We start from the raw sequence: 13,987 nt of genomic DNA, 5'->3' as shown, positions 1-13,987 counted from the left end.
CTTCAATTCTTTCATCTGTTGATGTTTGTAAAGTTGAAGAGCTGAAACCTTTATTTATGCGGGTGAGATTTATCTAATAGTATTTTTTCACCTACATACTAGGCAACGCCTGAAAATCTTATTTTTTAAATTTCTATACTTCTTCATGGACCAGGTGGATTTATTAACATTATTTCTACATTACACAACTTCTATATTACCTTCTCTCAAATGTTCTTCATCTCTGCTGTAATATGTTAATATAAACAGCTCCCCAGGGAATTGAATCCAGTCCTTGTCTACAAAAATTTGGACAAACTCAAAATATCATAATTTTTTTTATTTATTTTTTATAAAAAAATATATATTAGCACTCTTATAATTTGCCCAAATATTTCAATTTTCAACGAGTTGTAAATAACTCACTATTAGAGGTAGAGTGGGGCTCGAACCTCGGACCTCTGATCCCGTGAGTCCACAACGCTAGCCACGGGACCACAACCCGACTCTATTGTTATTGCTGTGATTTTTTTAAAGTTTTGTAAATTTTTCAATACTCCGCGTGTGACTAGCTCTCTTTGGTGTGTTGACTTCCTAGAAACCGGAAATCTATAATTGGTTGATTTAGAAGAACATGTGACGTCACTTAAAGTAGTTGATTTTTGTTAATTTTTTCATACAATTTCAAGAAACTTCGCCGAACAATTTAATGCTCTAATTATTGTTACCATGCGTAAGAAAACATTTCCCGTAGCACTGAAAATCCTCATTTTTCATTCCCTTTAATTGAATAAATGTTATTTCTGCATCATTATGATCATAAACACGTGTTTAACATCAAAACTCCTGTAAAACAAATGAAGCTGTGTTATATAAACCATCATAAAAACAACCGTATTGCCATTTCAGTGATGAAAACACCCAAGTAAAAAATAACTAATATGTACATAATAATTTATTATGTAAGGAACTTTTTCTTCTGAAATTTGTGATATATCTTATCATTAATTAACTACAGGTTTCATATACCTAGCTAAATAAATGCTGTTATTACAGCGAAAATATGTATTTTTTGTTTTACAGTCAACCTAAGTTATTTTTTATAAAGTTTATATTTAAGGTACTAACTTTGTGGTTATTCATTATAATAAAATAAATAAAACAACTTTGTTTTTAACCACTAATTTTTATTTTTCACCGACCGGTTTCAAAGCAAGCAAGCTTCTTTGTCAAGGTTTACGTAACTAATGAATTGATTCCTTTTTATTTTATTTCTATCATGTTCACTAAATACTACATGTGGACCCAATAAATCAAGTGTTTTTTTTCCTTACACGGGTGGTAATCTGATATCATTATTTTCGAAGTAAGACAGAAGAGGACTAAAAGAAATATTTTTTATTTCGTTATTAATTATTGTTTTTTTTATTATGAATCGCTTTTTTAATTTCTAAGATTTAAATTAAGTTGTCTAAACACTTGATTTATTGGGTCCACGTGTAGTATTTAGTGAACATGATGGAAATAAAATAAAAAGGAATCAATTCATTAGTTACGTAAACCTTGACAAAGAACCTTGTTTGCTTTGAAACCGGTCGGTGAAAAATAAAAATTAGTGGTTAAAAACAAAGTTGTTTTATTTATTTTTATAAGTTATTTTTATTTCAACTACGATATTGTGGCTCAGTGCTTTTCACCACTAAGATTACGATATGTTGTCTTTATTTTAGTTTCAAAAGAAAATGTTTGTCATTGTAGGAGAGTGATATTTTGGAGTCCCCCGGAGTCTACTATCGGAGTTCTCTCGGAGACAAGGTGTCCGATTACGAAGACATTTGGGGACCAGAACATGGGGCCCCTCAGACTGGTACCGCTACCAACAGGTCAACCTTCAGACCAAACAGAGATGCCTTGGGAAGTGGAATGCTTATAAGCAAGAGACCAGACCTTCTACCAGATACTCTGCGTGAGTTACATTCATATTCCATAATTATTCTAACAAATTGAATCGGCGTTTCTTTCTCGGATAGAATACTGAGAAAAAATTACATTCTGCGTTATTATTATTTACTATCAGCAATATCTATATCATTAACCCTCTTATTAACGCAGGCCCTGTTATTGTCCACAATTATGTCACATATTTAAATGGTCCGTTTTTTGTATGTATTCTTCCAGTATCAACTTTTATTTGCTGATTCCAGATTTCTTACTTTCTCCCTAAAATACTTTCAGTTGCTTACAACTAACTGTTATTATTTTAAATTACAGATTCTTAATTTTATCCATATGTTTTCTGAGGTTTCCATAGCACAATTTTAAGTAAAAGATTATTTTTTATTACATTTTAATTGCTCCGAACAAAAAAAATTGTGAGGCCCGATAAGGCCAAATTTCTAGGTGCCTGAGATCCTATTCAACCGAGGGCCTATAAAACGAGGCCCGAGGGGGCAAATTTCCTAGTAACTAAGAATTATTTATTTATCCTAAATATATGCACATAAAACTACTACAAAAATGATTTGACTATCTTATTATGGTTAGTAACCCTGTTCAAAGACAGTCAAAAATATGTATTAACCAAATAGTAACATTTAATGTATCTTACCTTAGTTAGACAGTCAAAATAACATTATGTTAATGTGATAATTTCATGTAAATATATAATATATGTATGTAAGTAATTAGAAAAAGGTGGTTACATAATAAAACTAATAAAGAACTTCAAAAATTAATTAAAAAATAAATTACAATTCGAAAAAGAATATGTTTTGGCCATTTTATCAGCTATCATCAACCTTCCGAACTCTCCGCCACCAATTTCACTAAAGAAAGCATTCTCTCTTCTCTTTTGCTTGAAAAAACATTTCCACGTTCTGGCATTATATTATATATCTTTTCTCATATGTTAAAGTATCGTCCTTGTGTCAAAGAAGTTCTAAAAATTTAGCTCTTGTATCTAGCTATTCTAAATACTATTTATTATGCTTCCCATATAATAAATTGTTATACTATGGTGAAACATTAATTTCTTGATTACAGCTAAAGTCACATCACTCAATAGCAACGTACTCAGTCCCAGTTCACCTACAACGACCGACAATGACTCGGATAAGGAACACAATCAATTCATGGCCCTAAAGTTGGCTGCTCAGCAAAAACTTTCCCAAGGATCGACGGAACAAGTCAACATCATCATCGCCACTACTAACAGCAAAGGAGAACCAGTGCCTAAACGTCCTGATAAATTAAACCTTCTCAAAAATGCAAATGAACAGATGACCAACGATACAATTGAAAGACTGAAACAAAATGAATTCGAAGTAATTGTCCAGACGGACGAGGAAATAGAGAGAGAGAATCTTAATAAAAATATTATCACCGACGAGTGTTTGCTGTTGACTAGTGATTTTTGCAACAGTACAGATGAAGACTTACTGCCTGATAAACAAAACAGCCCTTTCTATGCCGATCCCGTAGATGCAATCAAAGAAGTATGTAGAATTTTAATTATTTGGGTTACTAACAATGAAAAATATTATTTAAAAAAAAAAAGAATTACTACAAAAACAAGATATTACAACTTTTTCATCAAAAACAAACTTTTTAAAAACAGATAAAAATATAAAATAATGTACTTCCATGTGTTTAAGAAAATTAATAATGTTGATAGTGAGGAAGTTCAGTGAAATTGGATATATTATTTTTTCTTACACGCGGTAAAAATTAAATTATTCAATTGTATACTGCAGTTTCTCAAAAATGTATGAAAATGATTTTAATAAAAACGGACTACTTTGACCAACCTCACTAGTTCTTCCGAATCAACCGATGATAGTTGTGATAGATTTTCAGTTTCCGGAAGCCAACTCACCAATCAGGAAAACTCTCCAAAGAGAACTAGTGGCGTCACATCCGGAGTAATTGAAAACTGATAAAACTTTAGAAAATCGTAACAATGATAATGTGATTATATAAAAATATTAATATTTTGGCTTAGTTTGATAATCTATTAAAAATATTTTTTTTATTTACATTACTCAAACCTCAACACTCTGCTGTCAATAATGTCAACATCCGTAATTTCAATACTATTCTATGATCTGTACATTCCTGAGATCGGATTTAAAAAACATACATTATTATTGAACAAATCTATGTGAAACATTTTTGGGTTCCTAAAATTATGGCCATTAGAACACTTATTTTGATATTACTCTTAACAGTGAGAGGTTTTTAATATACCGTTAAGATTGTATACATGTATAAAAGGTCATTTAATTTTCTTTTAGTCTAGAAATGAAGATACAGAAGTGTTTAACAATTGGTTAATCAAATTTCTGTGCTTCTCGGCAAAGGAAACAGTGAATAAATAACTGCTTGTAAAGCTTTTTCTCATTAAAAATACCTGTTTGCATTCACACATTGACATATAAAACATTTATTGTTTCAGCTGATTGTGCAAAAATTATCTGACCTCATTTTACTCAACTTCCTAGAATGTTCATTGTCGGTTTACGAAACATGTTAATCATTATTTGCACCAGCATTTTTAATAATGTCACATCAAGTTTCCAGAGTCAATTCTGTGTTTTCTGGAAAAATTTCTAATGGCTGAAGTTAGTTTTTTCTACTTTTGTTGTGTGCTTTTAGGCGGTTGCTCCTTTGGTACAACGGAGAAGAGTTGTACGTGGAATGCCAGGGATTGGTCCATCTCAGAGATATAGTGAGCCACCAACTCATGGACATCCATACTTGCCATTGCGAGATATGCATAGCATCGAGGAACTGTCACGTGAGTACATTTTCTCCTTTATATTGCTGACAAAAATATTAGGAGCGGTGGCAATTCATTATTTGCAAAACTCTGGCCTAACAAATATTGATATTTTGTCAGCTTTACATAATTTAAATCTCATTTTAAGTTAATGAACTACGTATAATTATTTAAGCATCCTTTTTTTTATGCCTTGAAACCAAGATTTTTTTAAATTTTTTATTTACATACATAAGTTTATTGTACATTATTTAAGAGATAAGTCCCAACTCCATGGGACTTAAAGCTTTGTTGAGGATGGGACGAGCAATTAGTTGACACAGACACATGAGTATATCACCACAAATATAGGATCAGAAACATAAAAAATAATTTTAAAAAAACATATATATGGCACATCAATATGGTAAACAGTAAACTCAAACATTCGTATAATCATCAAGTAGTTTCCTACTCAAATCCCTCCCACTAAGGTAAATCCAGTCCTTAACTCCTTTCTTGGAAGTGGTTTTTGTCCTTGAGAGCTTAATACGCTCTTCCAAAATATTGTAAGATGTAGAAAATGTAGTGTATATGTCGCCGCCAAAAATGAAATCAGCCACTAAATTGGGCAGCTGGGCTCTTTATAAAATGGCGGTATTCAATTATATGGCTAGGCCGTTTGATGAAAGCATTAAGATAACATAAATTTCGGCGTGTTAAATGACTGAAAGCTAGTCCTTTGGAATTGGCCAAACCAAAAACCACCGAGTTAGGTTAAGATAGGTTGGGTTAAGTCTAATAATTTTAAAAAAAAATATTTTTACTTAACTCATTAAGTTTACCTATCCTTACCTAACCTTACTTCACATACTTACTTCACGATTGTTTTTTTTGTATTCAAATTAAAGAGGCTAAGCAACGTTCAGCACTTTTATTAAATGTTGCTTTTATCATTTTGGCTAAGCGTCCCTTAGCCATTTAACTGAATGCCGCCGATTGAGTGGCCGATTTAACTATTTGGGGGTGACATATACATATTATATAGTTCTGGAGAATTTTTTGAAACAACTGTGTTTGTTTACAATATTTATGGGTCGTTTAAATTAATATTAAATATTAGGTAGGAATATAATTTTTTTACAGTTCAATATAGGTCTCTGATGAAATCAAACAATTGAAAAATGTCACCTTCTCAAATATTTTTTTTTTTCATAGTTTTAAATAATGTAGGCACCTACTGCATTTTTATATCTCAACTTACCCCGTCAATACATAATATTGAAAAAAAATCTAAATTTGAAAATTGAACAAAACAAAAAGCTATCATTTATTTCATATTTGATTCTAATGAATTCAGAGAATTCAGCTTTTAGCATGTGGTGTAAAAATGTAATTTACTGTTTATGTTACATCGAGTTAATTCAACAGTAATTTCATATTTTATTAAAATCTTTCAATGTTTCGTATTGCAGTAGTTATGAAGATAATAAAGGTGCATTTGTTTTAATGTTTGTGTTTGTTTATAGCATCATCCCCCAATACATCAAGTTCAGTTGATAATCTGGTGGGATTGAAGTCTGGTCGGCCTCGCGGTAAAGCGGTTCAACCTCCAAGGATAAAACCTGTTCCTGTCAAACAAGATCAAACGTGGACTGTCGACTCCAGCTGGGAGTTCATAAGTATGTAACCATAATATTTTTCAAGTAAATATATAATTATTTTTAATTCATATAACTTTTTATTTTATTAGAATTTTAACCAACTGGTTTTGGCCTCACTTGATTAGACAGATAAATAAGAATCCTCTGCTGAACTGCATACTTTCAATTCACATTTAAAAGTTTTTTTAACAAATACATTTTAAAAAAAAGTTCTTGAGAATCGAACATGGTATGCATGGGAGCCAATCGGTAATTTATCATTCAACACATTTGTATCTCTTATTTAGGAAATTATGACTATTGCCATCAGTTTATTAGACATTAGTAGTGAAAAGTCGACTATCTAGTAGGGGCAAATTATCCTTATAATCGATTATTATCGCAGCTTACCATTATATTTGACTATCAATAATAATGTTTTAAAGTAGTTTTAAGTATGGGAAAATAAATAAATAAATTTTTATTTATTATAAATTAATGTCACCATCATATAATTAAGAATAGTCCAGAAACCGCATATGAGCATCAAGCAGAAAGCGACTAAACTACTCTAAAAGAGTAGTTTTACGTTTTGACCCATTAGTTTCTTTGTAGACGTCGCTCAGTACGCAACTTCTGATTCGAATTCAACTATGCCATGCTGGGTCGTTTTAAAGTGTAGAAATACTGCTATGATCTTAAAGAAATAGGATGGGATCACATTTTATTCGTAATTAGCAAATGAATGTGTAAGCAGCAAATACATTATAATACGTCGAAGAAAAGAAAATGGACATTTCGTTAGTGTTGCCAGGATAGTAATTTTTTTTACCCTACTTTGCTCACCTAACAAGAGATCTAATGAAAATTGGACCTCGGATTCTGTGGTGGACATTTGACCGACATTATCTTTAAAACATCAAATATTATTTAACATGATATAAATGTATCCGTTGTATGTAAAATATAATTTGTTTTATATTTTAAGTTCAAAGTTCAATAATCTACTCTTATTAAATGAGCCTTTACTTATATACTCTGTTGTGTTGAATCAATATTTCCGCATGCACAATAAAATTTTAGAGAAATTAACAGATTGGTTTTTTTTACCTTACATTTGTGTTATGATTATATGTTTCCCACTGTGCAACATTACGCGGCGACATGACGAATGCGCGCGGCGAAAGTAGGGCATAGTGGGGGGATTTTTAGCACAGTCCGATGTATTCAAATATGATTCTACGCTCCTTCTGGACTATTCTTAATTCTATGGTCACCATTTATATCTTCCTCAAAAAATAAATATAAACATCTATAAGACGCTCAGCGCTCAGCCCGTTTATTTTTTCATGTCTTCTGTACGTATTTCTATTCTAGGCAAACAAGGTGATGGAACGCCCATCCAAGACAGCAGATGTCGAGAGGAGGCTGTGAATGGTAGCTCTAACTTAGTGGGAGGTGCGTTCCCCTCATTGGCTGAACAGTTGTCAAGACTGGACTGTGCTGTGCCTTCTACTGGAGACACTCTAACCATACATCAGGTTCTAGCCCAAAGGTAACTATTCCATTACAAATTTTAAGAATAAACTGCATCCAATGAATATTGCACACACAGCCAATTTAAAAGTACTCTTGCAAGTGCCCATCCGTACGCCCACAGAAGAAGTTTTAACAAGGTTCAGCGTAATGATAAAAAAACCCTTTTAAAAGTCACTGTTTCAAATCTTAAAAGATAAAACAAAACATACGCATACGCTAATGAAAATGAGGTTTTCGCGTCAAGATCTATTCAAAACAAACCTTCTCGCCGTTTCGCTGTAGGGGTAGGGAATGAGAGGATAGAACGCCTATCACTCTATCTCTGCATACAGACCTCGCTTCCTCTGCATTCATACATCTTCTCATGCACGCACGCCGATTATTCCTACTTTTGACATGTCCATCTTCAAGTATTTGATGGACTTGATCGTGCCATGTCTTTCTCGGCCTTCCTCGTTTTCTGCATCCATCAACATTTGCATCAAGATCCTTTTAGCCGTTCTTTCGCTGTCCATTCGCTCTACATGTCCAAACCAACGCAGCACCCCTTTCTTGATTCTGTCGATAATGCATATCTCAGCCTTACACAGTTCACGGATCTCGACATTTGTGCACCTGTTATACATCGTTTTACCACACATTTGCCTGAGGGATCGCATTTCGGCAGCATTTAATCTACTTTCATCATCATTTTTCCAATTCTGAGTACGGAAAATTCCTAACGGTGTACGGATAGCGAAGTCACATGTTCTTAGAACTGAGAGTTTTCAACGGCTTTCCGCAGAAGCTCAGGGAATCAAAAAATAAAAAACAGAAATGAAAAGGTGGATTATTGGAGCAGTTAATGGAAAACTTTATTTATAATATCGTCGCTGTCAAGGCAAAAATCAAGGAAAAATCTAATTTTGTACGTTTCGGAGGTTTTATGTACACAACATAGTTCATTCATGTCTTTTTAATAAATTCCATTAGTAACTTTTTCCTTCTGATACGTTAAAAAATATCTAGAAGGTTTTTAATGAGGCAAGATGGGTAAAATTTGGTTATGTGATTTTTGTTTGTTCTTAATCTGGACAATGCAAGCTATAAGAGTTAGTAAAAGGAAAGGAATATTAGAAATAATATTTTTTTTTGCATGAATTTTTGTATGTTTTCATAGAATACAAATTATCTTTTGTACACATAGTGGTTTTTAAATAGGTATGTTATATTCATTTCAAACAGAACCTACTACAAAATAAACACCTTGATTAAGAAAATAGCGCTATACAAGTTATCCATGGTAGTAATAAAATTATTCTTACCACAATAGTAATGTTACATTTACATTTACATTTTTTTTTTTTGCACCACAACAGGCCAGGAGGCCTAATTACAGTGGTGAATTACATCACAGAGCACCCAGGCTTGAGAAAAATCACATTTTAATTTTTGTGTTCTCACCGGGAATCGAACCCGGAACCTTCCGTGCGTGAGTCAAGCGTCTTGACCACTACACCACGGAGGCCGCCGTTAATGTGAGCGTGTCATTCAATAAATAAATGGTGAAACATAGCCTGGTAAGATGCAAAAATACTATGTTCCCCTACCTAATTTGTTTGTTGTAACATACCAATGCAAAAGATAAAACGGCTAGGCTAGCTAGCCACGCATGGAAGCTTACTTGATCAGCCAATCAAAGCTACAGCATTGATTTTGCATTGTAAGCGCGCATGATGACTAACGAAATTGTCCTATTTTAAGATATGTGAGGAGACACAAAATGCTAGCCAATCAAGATTGGCCAATGTATTAATTAATTGGTGTTTAATTTATGCTTTGGTAAAGAGAGACCGTCCATGTGTCTGGTAGTTTTGGCCAAGCGTATTCGAGTGAGGGGCACCTCTAGTTTCATGGTACAATGGGTGAAATTAGCATAGATATGTTATGTACGTGATGTGATTGCATGTAACATATCAAAGCTATTGACTGGTGTTCTGGTGCAGTTAAAAACTTCGCAGGGTGTGATCTAAAATCTTTGTAGGACTGGACAAATTGCCCTTTCACTATTTATGCACTTATGTAATAGCGGATGCACCCAGTATGTTTTTGAGAACAAGGGCACAAACACACGCTACTTCAGTAAAATCCGTATTTTCAATCGCACAATAAGATTTCTTGCATGCTTAGTCCTATTTCACTATTGGGTGATAATAATGGGCCAATGAAGTAAGCCTCCATATGCGGCTAGCCTTTTCATTAGAGCATATGATACAATAAAACTAGTCAGAACTGGCGTGCAGGAAGGTGATGCTCTAAACACATTATAATTCTCTTCAAAAGCCCCATAATATAGTGACAGATATTTGTGAAATTGTCGTCTTTGAGAGAATATGCAGAATGATTGTAAATTAAATTTAAATTTTATGTATTATCCAGGGAGCCTTATGTCTCTGGGTATGAACTGAACTAATATTTTGTGCTGTCCTTTCCAATTAACGAAAAGTAGTGTTGCTAACTCTAGGTGTAAATATTGTCAAACATAGTACCTACGTACTAACAATCTTTTCACCGTGACTTGATAAAATTGAAGTAGTTGATAGCCTTTAAATAAGCGGAGCTGCATGCATGATTGTGGGATTAATCTTTTGGTGACTTATATGAAGGGCGTCGGAGTTGAAAATTTTTTAAATAATAAATTCAGATAATTTTTTTTATTCAATTCAAAGGTTCCCCGAGCTGAATCTTTCTCCGTACCCTACATTGCTCAAAACAACAGGAGAAGTAGAAGCAACACACGAACCCTTAGAGGATACAAAAGGATATAGGATGTCCAGTTATGACAATGTAGAGGCGAGGCTAGCTGTAAGCTCACAGGTATATCAATGACTGTTTTATAATATTTTCTTACCTTAATAATATAAGCAATTATCCAAATAAAACACAAAAAATAACATTCAAATAGTTGATACAGATTTTAGTCCCGTGGCTAGTGTTGTGGGGACTCACGTTTCAGAGGTCTGAGGTTCGAATCCCACTCTACTCCTACTTGATTACTATTTCTAATAGTGAATTGAATTGTATTGAATGAAACTTTGAATGAAACTAATTGAATGAAACTAATTTTTTTGCCAAAAAAAAAAACCATTTTTTTTCCTTTTTTTAAAACTGTTTCATAATACTAGTTATGAATATTCAAAACTTACAAAAAATTAGTACATCAAAATTACTCAATAAATTATATTGCAGTTTTAGTATAAATACCTTTCTATAATTATTAGTAAAAATGAATGCTTCTAATTTTTCTCAAAAATGTAAGTAAAAGTTATTAATTGCTGTAAATGTTTTATAAGTTAAGCGTCAGACAAATGTTATCGTTATTAATTTCATAATAACTATAAGAGATAATTAATTGGCATATAATTTATTATTATTGGGTCAATGCCAATATCGTGAATCTGCATTTTGGCCAGTATTTCTCATAAATCTTGAAAGTTTTAGACATTACCCAAATAGAAGATAGGAAATTTTCTAATAAGGCCATTTTATTTTGAAGCAGCAATTTTGTTGACTTGATGTTATAGTCATATGAAGATGAACAACATTATGATAAAATGTTATTAAATATTTATATATAACAACCTACCGACTTTTCTTTGTCCACCGGTTTCGAGACGTACCCGTCTCTTTGTCAGGACAACAATCAAACCAACATGCAATACCTACTATACACCTTCACCATAGTTGTTGCACAAAAATATAAAACCAACACGACATGCATTTTAATAATAATGTTGTTAATAATCTTATTTACAAATATTTAATAACATTTAGTAAAATGTTTGGCCACAAAGTTAATGCTTTAAATATTAATAATAATATTATGATTATTTACAGGCTAGTGATGATGGAACGGTGTTCAGCGAACCTTGGGATTGCTCTCACTGGGATAGTTTCCTTCCACCAAACTCCAATGATGAACCACTATCTTTTCAATCATCTCAAATATATGATGCTGTAAGTTATTTCAACCTTTCTTTAATTTTCAAAATCCTATAAATTTTGTGTAAAAAGTAGTTTGTCTTTCAGAATTTAAAAAAAAAATCTGATTGTTTTACAGAGAATATCTAAAGTTTTATCATGATTAGTTGTATTATTGTATCTAACGGCATTGCTCGATGATTCTATTTATAATTTTTGCAAGGTAAATATCATAAAATCAGTTGTTTTTATATTACATATTATTTTGGAGCAGAGTTGCATTGAAAAAAAATGTAAATGTAAGGTTAAAGTTAAATAATTTTTGTTTAGTTTTTGACAAAATGTTTTTTTTATTAATTCGATGAAATGCTTGGCCACAAAGTTAATGCTTTAAATATTAAATAAAATGGAACAAGTATATTACTAGAATTATGGTTCGAATAAGTCGATAATTAACAATATTTTAATTATGTACAAATGTTTATTGGCATGGCTGGATTTTATTCCTCGGGGAGTTATTGGAACAGAGAGGGAAAACATTTCAAATAAGAGAATATGGAAGTCTAGGCATTTACAGGGCTTTTGATCTGTTATTGACTGGCTTAACTTTTTACAGAAAATATTTTTGGCAAGATGAAAAAATTTTTTCAACACATTTGAGAGTTGAAAAGGCTTCAGAAACCCAAACAATATATTTTTTTTTGTTTTACTTGAATTTTATCATGAATTCTGATAATGCAGAATAAAAAATGTGGTGAAGCAGTTTTAACTGAATGCTGTTTTATTCGTGTTTTAGTTCATGAGAAAAAATGAGATCACATGTATCCTATAAGATACATTTCCAAGAAAAGGGCTATGTCGCCACTTTACATAATGTGTAACATTCGCCATTCTGTCTATGTTTGAGCATTCGCATTTCTTCAACTCTTCCAACAAATTGACAGGATTAAATTGCCAAGCTTAGTGTTATTCCATTTCGGCTAACCAGTTCATTGTTGTACGTTGTTTGGATGCTTTTTTGAAGGAAGAGGAACGCAAACAAAAAGCAGATATAGAGGCGTATTAGCAAAGGCTGGTATAACCAATTTGAGTTTTTGGAATTACTTAGAATTGTTTTGTTATACTTAACAGGAAGATGATGATAGTTCTACTGCACGAGAGAGATCAGTGACTCCACCCCCTGGAGAAGCCCCTGTAAGGCTGGCTACTATCTCTAGAGCCAAGAGCTTTAGAGATAGGCTTGACCCTCTACTGGGTAAGTTGTATAAATTATGTAAATAGTGATAAATATAACATTTAAATATTTTTATAAACACTCATTTTCCTCGTTGAAATGGATACTTAACAATAAATTGTCGATAGGTATGTATGTACATATATGATTTATGCAGCTAGTTATTAATTGAAATTACCTTGTATATTTGTACCGACTGAAATGTGGTTATAATAGGCACAATATTCCTGGACTAGCTACATCTCAGGGTCGAATAGTATATATTATAAGCGATCATGCACAGCCTAACATTATATTTGACTTTTGAAATTTTTTGGTAACTTTATATATGGTAAACTAAATGTTATGTATTATGAATTACCGCCACCGTTTATATATTCTACATTTATTTTTCCTACAAAAAAATCTATAATGTGCCCAGCCCGTTCTCAGTGAACAATGAAACTAGCCGATTACTTCAGCTTACTCCTCCATAAAAAAAGTACACTATATTTTACATCTTTAACTCGGTTGCATTTTTTTCGTACAAGCTTGCAGATTTCCATTCCGGGATTGCCAGTTTTAGACGCTTCCTCTCTAACTTTGTATCATAGCGTGTATTAGTGACTTATTTGTCTTTGTTTTCCCATTGTTTATTTAGACCTTAATAATGTATTTTGCTTTTTTCATAGTGTTTATTTCGATACCTTATTATAAAATAATCCATGTGCATTGTAATTGCCAGTAATGCTGTATTGTACATTTAAATATATAAATAAACTAAATTTTACGTCATTGTTTTTACCTCTGTAAAATGCAATTGAAAATCTCATGATATTTTTTTGTTCCACACCTGGTTGTGGAAATACCTTTATACAGGAAGCGTCTTCAAATAAT

The 13,987-nt window shown here is 32.3% G+C and overlaps 1 protein-coding gene across 1 annotated transcript in view; it reads left to right on the top strand.

The window, feature by feature from the left end:
• Positions 1-13,987, top strand: part of spri (Src homology 2 domain-containing protein sprint) — a 68,823-nt gene that overhangs the window by 16,213 nt on the left and 38,623 nt on the right. The window contains exons 9-16 of the mRNA XM_088243456.1: positions 1,738-1,945; positions 3,022-3,473; positions 4,633-4,774; positions 6,265-6,417; positions 7,756-7,933; positions 10,626-10,773; positions 11,794-11,913; positions 13,009-13,132. Of these exons, the coding sequence (XP_088099582.1) occupies positions 1,738-1,945; positions 3,022-3,473; positions 4,633-4,774; positions 6,265-6,417; positions 7,756-7,933; positions 10,626-10,773; positions 11,794-11,913; positions 13,009-13,132 (1,525 nt within the window). The remainder of the gene's footprint in view (positions 1-1,737; positions 1,946-3,021; positions 3,474-4,632; positions 4,775-6,264; positions 6,418-7,755; positions 7,934-10,625; positions 10,774-11,793; positions 11,914-13,008; positions 13,133-13,987) is intronic.

This window comes from Micrasema longulum, unplaced genomic scaffold (genome assembly GCF_059751315.1).
Source record: "Micrasema longulum isolate JH-2025_06_02 unplaced genomic scaffold, ASM5975131v1 h1tg000212l, whole genome shotgun sequence".
Lineage (NCBI taxonomy): Eukaryota > Metazoa > Arthropoda > Insecta > Trichoptera > Brachycentridae > Micrasema > Micrasema longulum.
This window is presented reverse-complemented; position numbering and strand designations above follow the sequence as displayed.